Source organism: Eretmochelys imbricata, chromosome 9, assembly GCF_965152235.1.
Source record: "Eretmochelys imbricata isolate rEreImb1 chromosome 9, rEreImb1.hap1, whole genome shotgun sequence".
NCBI classification, from domain to species: Eukaryota; Metazoa; Chordata; order Testudines; family Cheloniidae; genus Eretmochelys; species Eretmochelys imbricata.
Genome location: NC_135580.1, coordinates 6,078,914 through 6,086,622, shown reverse-complemented (window position 1 = coordinate 6,086,622; position 7,709 = coordinate 6,078,914). Strand labels below are relative to the sequence as shown.

General features: G+C 47.1%; 1 protein-coding gene across 1 annotated transcript; it reads right to left on the bottom strand.

Moving 5' to 3' along the window:
• Window positions 1-424: 424 nt before the first annotated feature.
• LOC144270619 (uncharacterized protein C2orf72 homolog) lies at window positions 425-2,702 on the bottom strand. Its single transcript, XM_077827223.1, has 2 exons — window positions 2,020-2,702; window positions 425-524 (listed from the first exon to the last, which is right to left on the bottom strand). The coding sequence occupies exons 1-2, from the start codon at window positions 2,600-2,602 to the stop codon at window positions 433-435; spliced, it is 675 nt and encodes a 224-aa protein (XP_077683349.1). The 5' UTR covers window positions 2,603-2,702; the 3' UTR covers window positions 425-432.
• Window positions 2,703-7,709: the final 5,007 nt, after the last annotated feature.

The following is a 7,709-nucleotide window of genomic DNA, read 5'->3' as shown; positions in this document are numbered from 1 at the left end:
TATATGGCACCCCAGGGATTTGCGCAGCATTGCAGGACTGTGCGCGTGGCCTGGGGAGGAAGGGGGTGTCCTATAAAGATCTGTCTGGCCTAGGGTTTTCTATAGCACCATTACCACAGTATCTAAGCCCCCCCCGCTCCCCTCCCACTGCTCTCCCCATCCTCCTTCCCCAAGTCCAGCACAGCCTGCTTGCAGTCCCAGGCAGGGAGGAAGGGGAATTTCCAAACTCCTGCCAGGGGATAGTTGTGGGAGTGGGGAAGGCATCTCAGGCAAAAGTATCTGCAGGAGTTGGCCTGCCTGGGAGCACTCCTCCAACAAGTATGCTAGGAGCAGCCGGCGAAACGGGTTTGCTCGTGCAGTAGCAGCATGTGGATGTTGCTATGAAGGGACGGGCTGAGATGCACCCACCTTCCAGGCACATTGCAATGCGGCCTAAGGGAGCCTGTCCTCATACCGTCTTTCATATCCTGTGTTGCACACACCCAAGCTGAGTCGGATGGTAACTGGATCCTGGGGAGTCATTTCTGGGGGGAGGGGAGGAACACAGTGTAAATGCCGCTGGCTTGGGGAGCATCAGCCGCAAGGTTGGGGCTGTGCCGAGCATGAACCACTGAGCAGAGGAGCCTGCAACAGGCCTTTGCAGAAGAGCCACACCACTGTGCAGCCTCTCCCACCTGTTCTTCCTCCCAGCGCATGCTGTCGCCAGCAATCCCAGCTTCTCAAGTGGACCACAGAGGGGATCCAGCCAGGCTAAGGGATCAGAAGGGACTCGCTGGCACCTATGCGAGGACTCTCCGGTCTCGAACCCAGGCCCCCAGACAATCCTCAGATGGCGACCTGCACCCAGCAGCTTGCTGGTCCCAGAGTGTAGGCTGGCGGAGCCGCGCTCCCCATAGGCCCCACCCACGAAGCTCCCAACGGTAGGAGACGTCCAGCCTCTCAGATTGGCGCAGACTCACTATTTAAGGCAGGAGGTAGCACAGGAAGTTGTCCAAGCAACAAGGTGAATCCCTGGCATGCAACAGGACCCTGCCTTCGCCACTACCTTCGGAGCCCTGCCTTGCTCCTGTCCTCTAGCCTCGATCCAGATCCCTGCTGCTACTCCCCCCACTCCACCCCCCAGCTTGATTCCTGACTCTAGCTCTGACCCTTGGCTTGACTCCCCATTCTGTCCCCGCCTCTGACCTCCGCTTTCTGGCTCACGATTGCCAGCGCTGACCGCCTACATCCCAGTTTATGACAGCACCCAGCTCTCTCCGACCTGCTGGGCAATGACTGAACGTCCCCCCCCAAACCCTACTCAAACAGAGCCCGACCTACAATCCTCCTCGGCACTGATTTAACATGCCCCCTGCCCTCACACCAAGTAGGGCTGGTGGACTGGGGCAGGTTGCCCCTATGTAAAAGGCCCAGACGTTTATTGACACCACCACATAGTTCCCCAAAAACCCACGGACACCGACTGGATGGCCCCTGAACCAAGACTTTTTCCTCAGAGCTCTCACACACATGCAAGATGCCTCCTCTCCCATCTCCTACTCAAGCTCTGTCTAGCACAGGAGCTCAGCTTCCCAGAGCTGCTGCCTCCTGTCAGTTAGCAACAAGGAGCAGCAAATCTACAGGGCTCCGAGCCATGCAGCTCGAAAGAGCAGCTCCTGATGTACTTTCTTGAAGGCCCTCCTCAGGCCCTGCAGCACCATGGGTTGCTGAAAGGGATACGGCGGTTCCCCTTCCCCAGTCTAGTTTCCAGCTCATGTGCCCCCCATGCCCATCCCAGCCTCCCAAATACCGCCTTGCTCAGCTCCACCCTGGATGCCCACATCCCTGATTTTCATGTCTCTCTGGTGTGTCTCTCACTCCTAACTCTGCTTTGATCTCTGCTTCCCCTCTGCACCCAGCTCAGACTTCCACATTTCCTTCCACCCACCTAGCTCTTTGTCTCTCCTCCCCAGCAAGACCTGCTCTTAAGTCCCCCTTCACATGATGCTAGCCCTGTGTGACCTCTGACCCCTCCAGTACCTTCTTGGCCCTTCAGAACTTCTCTCAGGGCTCTGCAGGCAGCTCTCTTGACCTCCAGGGTCCCGTCTGGCTGGCCTGGGCTATAAACAGCTGCTTCCACCACCAGTTCCTGGAAGCCACCATCTAGCAAGCACTGCATTCTCCTTAGCGCCCCTGCCGCCCGTTCTGATTCCACCTGCTGGTGCTGCAGGTCTGGCTGGATCATCACCAGTACCAGAGCAGCTGGCATGCAGGGAAAAAGATTCCTTAAGTTCCAGAGTGTTTCATCCAGGTGTTCCCACTGCATGAGCTGCCTCAGCGTGGCCGATTGCCAGAGCATGAAGACCAGCTGTGGTTGCATCTCCTGCTCTTCCTCCTTGATTTCCTCCTTCCGGTGGAGTTTGGCCTCTAGGTCGATCCCTCTGAAGAGCGCCTGGGCAAAGTCCATCTGCACAAGCGGGGCTGCCTCATGTACATCATCCATCTCCATCACTAGCACCTGGCCATTCCGCCTGCCCACAGTGTCCAGCAGAGTCAGGAACTGCCCGTGCACTGGCTCTGCCGGGGAGCACACAGGCATCTCCCCTAGCAGCTCCGACTCCATATCTTCCTCCCAGACTACAGCGTCACTAGAATGGCAAGTGGCTTGTTACAGGGAGCGTAAGGCAAGCCTATGCCAATGTTTCTGTGGGAGTGGAAAGTGTGTGCAGAGAACAGCTAAGGCTCTGTGGGTCCCAGGCCAGGTAGACAGGCTCACCCTAGTTCAAGTAGAGCACATAAAAACAGCAGTGTGAACATTAGCTGGGCAGGCTTGGGCTAGGGCAGCTAGCCCAAGTCACAACATCTACAGTGATTTTTAGCATGCTAACTCTGCTTGAAGTAGCCTGAGTCTCTTTACCTGAGCTGGGAGACTTGCTCTCAGCTGCGGTGTAGACATGAACTGCTCACAAAGAAGCAGGTTAGATATTGTGGGTTTATTCGACAAGGGATCAGAATTCTTGCAAAGCAAAGAGGAAAAATAAGAACAAATGGGACCTTTCACTACAGGAGGATCCAAAATTGGTGTCATTGGCCATTTTTGCAGTGAGCGACCCAGGCTGTTGGAGGTGCAATGCATACTGTATACACACCCTCCCTGGGAGGCAGAACAAAGAGGAATTGCCAGTCCAGTTCAGACAGGAGCTTATCCAGCACAGCATGTGATCACCAACAGCATCCAGGAACAAATACTGCAGCAGAATAGGCTAGAATCCAGGTGATATGAAAATATGGAATAACTCAACCACTGGGAAGTTTCTTACTAACTTCTTATGGCTGGAAGCATAACAATCTCTCCTCCCCCCATAATGGGGCTTGCTCATGTCATCCATATATCAAATCCTGGTAAACTCTTGCACTCTGCTATCTTGTGGGAGAGAATTGCACAGGTTGTGTTTTGCTTAAAAGAAAAACTATCTTATTTAACTATTTAAAATTGTTGCCTTTCAGCTTCCTTAAATGTCCCCCTGTTCTCAGAGTAAGAGAGGCCCGCCAGGGAGAGCAGATTTTACCTTCTCTGCATCTCTACATCCCCTCCTCCTCTTTGTTGCCTCTATAAAGATCTTAAACTTCTCACTCTCCCCTCACAGGCCACACATCTAAACATGATTTGTCACCTCTGACCAGCTTTAATTTCTGCTGTATCTTTTAAAAGAGATTACATTTAAATAGCGTGAGACACAATGAAGAGCCCAGAAGTTCTTGCTTCAGGGCCTCAGACAAGGTGAAAATTGGCTATTGGATACACTATGCTACCCTGCCTCCAGAGGCAAAGGAGGGGAAGAGAACATGAAAGACTTTCCCCTAACAAGGGAGGTTGGGAGAGACGAACTCATACTTCTCACACCAGAAATAGACCAGAAGGTGAATTATACACATTGTGTCACTCACCAGGAAAAGGACATATAATCGATATTTAATAGATTAGCAACAGTTCCACTGCCAGATTAAAAAGTCCCTGATTCCACAAGCATGAACAGAGGGCTACATTTCACTAACACAATGTGACTATCAATTTTCAGCATCTTAAACAGGATTAATGTACCTGTTACCTATGGCCAGTTCTAAGGTAACTTACCTGTGTTACCATCTAGAGAGGAAAGCTTTTTCTAAGTCTTGTAATCAAACTGTTTGCAGTAGGCAAATTTGCTGCTCAACTGTATGTGGATTGGCCAGGTTATCTCTGATGTCACAATCCCACCCTTTCCCAAAATGACCTGTTACTCTTGAAATCAAACTTAAATTATTTAACATCTGTATTATGATTAATGCCTAGTGGTCCTGACTTGGGGCCCTATTGTGCTAGACACTTTACAGTGACAGCTTCTGCCCCAAAGAACTTACAATCGGTTTTCTTCCCTGCATGTTTAAGAAACCCAGTCCTAAACATACATGAAGTAAAGTAAATGCAGTATATTGATTTTAAGCCAGTTTTCAGAAGGGGGAGAGGTAAATAGTGGTGTCTCCCAGGGGTCTGTACTGAGACAAGTCCTATTCAACATATTCATAAATGACCTGGAAAAAGGGGTAAACAGCGAGGTGGCAAAATTTGCAGATGATACAAAACTACTCAAGATAATTAAATCCAATGCAGACTGCGAAGAGCTACGAAGGGATCTCACGGAACAGGGTGACTGGGCAACAAGATAGCAGATTAAATTCAGTGTTGATAAATGCAAAGTAATGCACACCAGAAAACATCTCAGCTATACATATAAAATGATGGTCTAAATTATCTGTTACCACTCAAGAAAGGTTTCAGAGTAACAGCCGTGTTAGTCTGTATTCGCAAAAAGAAAAGGAGTACTTGTGGCACCTTAGAGACTAACCAATTTATTTGAGCATGAGCTTTCGTGAGCTACAGCTCACTTCATCGGATGCATACTGTGGAAACTGCAGCAGACTTTATATATACACAGAGAATATGAAACAATACCTCCTCCCACCCCACTGTCCTGCTGGTAATAGCTTATCTAAAGTAATCATCAGGTTAGGCCATTTCCAGCACAAATCCAGGTTTTCTCACCCTCCACCCCCCCACACAAATTCACTCTCCTGCTGGTGATAGCCCATCCAAAGTGACAACTCTTTACACAATGTGCATGATAATCAAGTTAGGCCATTTCCTGCACAAATCCAGGTTCTCTCACTCCCTCACCCCCCTCCAAAAACCCACCCCCATACACACACAAACTCACTCTCCTGCTGGTAATAGCTCATCCAAACTGACCACTCTCCAAGTTTAAATCCAAGTTAAACCAGAACATCGGGGGGGGGGGGGGTAGGAAAAAACAAGAGGAAATAGGCTACCTTACATAATGACTTAGCCACTCCCAGTCTCTATTTAAGCCTAAATTAATAGTATCCAATTTGCAAATGAATTCCAATTCAGCAGTTTCTCGCTGGAGTCTGGATTTGAAGTTTTTTTGTTTTAAGATAGCGACCTTCATGTCTGTGATTGCGTGACCAGAGAGATTGAAGTGTTCTCCGACTGGTTTATGAATGTTATAATTCTTGACATCTGATTTGTGTCCATTTATTCTTTTACGTAGAGACTGTCCAGTTTGACCAATGTACATGGCAGAGGGGCATTGCTGGCACATGATGGCATATATCACATTGGTGGATGTGCAGGTGAACGAGCCTCTGATAGTGTGGCTGATGTTATTAGGCCCTGTGATGGTGTCCCCTGAATAGATATGTGGGCACAATTGGCAACGGGCTTTGTTGCAAGGATAAGTTCCTGGGTTAGTGGTTCTGTTGTGTGGTATGTGGTTGTTGGTGAGTATTTGCTTCAGGTTGCGGGGCTGTCTGTAGGCAAGGACTAGCCTGTCTCCCAAGATCTTGGAGTCATTCTCTCAAAACATCCACTCAATGTGCAGTTTTCAGAGTAGCAGCCATGTTAGTCTGTATCCACAAAGAGAAAAGGAGGACTTGTGGCACTTTAGAGACTAACACATTTATTTGAGCATAAGCTTTCGTGAACTACAGCTCACTTCATCGGATGCATGCAGTGGAAAAATAGTGGGGAGATTTTATATACACAGAACTTGAAACAATGGGTGTTACCATACAGTGCTCAGGTAAGGTGAACTATTACCAGCAGGAGAGAAAAAAACCTTTTGTAGTGACAATCAAGGCAGGCCATTTCCAGCAGTTGACAAGAACGTGTGAGGAACAGTTGGGTGGGGGGGGAAATAAACACAGGGAAATAGTTTTACTTTGTGTAATGACACATCCACTCCCAGTCTTTATTCAAGCCTAAGTTAATTGTGTCCAGTTTGCAAATGTCATTACACATTACGGTGTGTATGGTAACACCCATTGTTTCATGTTCTCTGTGTATACAAAATCTCCCCCCTGTATTTTCCACTGCATGCATCTGATGAAGTGAGCTGTAGCTCACAAAAGCTTATGCCCAAATAAATTTGTTAGTCTCTAAGGTGCTACAAGTCCTCCTTTTCAATGTGCAGCAGCAGTCAAAAAAGCTAATGATGTTGGAAATCATCAAGAAAGGGATGGATACTAAAAGAGAAAAATCCATGGTACACCCATACCTTAAATACTGTGTGCAGATGTGGTCGCCCCATCTCAAAAAAGATATATTGGAATTGGAAAACGTACAGAAAAGGGCAACAAAAATGATTGGGGGATGGAACGGCTTCCATATGAGGAGAGATTAATAAGACTGGGACTTTTCTGCTTGGAAAAGAGACGACTAAGGGGGGATATGATAGAGGTCTATAATAGGCAGCAAGTTTAAAAACAAAAAGTATTTCTTCACACAACGCACAGTCAACCTGTAGAACTCCTTGCCAGAGGAAGTTGTGAAGGCCAAGACTACAACAGGGTTAAAAAAAAGAACCAGAAACCCAGTATGGCCCTTATGTTCTTAAATAAGAATTTTTTTCTTGTTAAAAGTCTAGCGGATAACCAATATCTCACAATCCTGGAAAACAGCAAGTCAAGACTTGTGCAGAGGAAACATGCATTGTGGTGATGGAGAATGAAGGGATTTCAAACAGGTGTGTAACTAAACTACATAAAGTGGAAGTAAGTTAAGAGGTAGGTGAGAACCAAAGAGGATTGTTCAGGGGTGCTAAAGTCCTGTTCTTCATGAGTATCTCAAGAAGCCACTACATCTTTAAATGTGAGTTGAACCAATCTGAATCTTGGCAAATAAACTGAGTTCTGTATTACACGTGAAGTTACAAACTGTAACTGTACAGAACTGTATTATCTACATCGATTTGTCAGAAGAATCAACCAGTGCAAGAGAAACAAAACTTTGAGCTTTCATTTTAGTAAGCAGGCAAAGTGTTTTTCAAATACTGTATGTAAACTGCATTTGTTTTCAGTTTACATGCACAATTTTGAGATGTTAAACTTTTATTGAAGAGCACTTAGATACCATGATGGGAGTTACAGGAAAAAAGCCACAGGTAGATAACAGCCATTCATTGTGATCTATTTTCATTTAAGAGGTAATTTTCTCTTTTGATGCTTTGGTCAGTAACAAATCCAATTCCTCCCTTTATCATCTGCTATTACTAGGCCATTGTCCTGTTTTGTGGATTATGTAACACTTGTAGAAACAACTGAAAGTGAACTAGTTATCCCCCACACCAGCTGAAGGTCATAAGAAATCATTAAAAACAAAATATACAAAAAGG

Coding starts and splice junctions, on each gene's coding strand:
- LOC144270619 (XM_077827223.1), bottom strand. CDS start 2,602: ATGGAGTCGGAGCTGCTAGGGGAGATGCCTGTGTGCTCCCCGGCAGAG. Junction 525..2,019: donor AGTTCTGAAGGGCCAAGAAG/GTACTGGAGGGG, acceptor CCCTCCCCCCAG/AAATGACTCCCCAGGATCCA.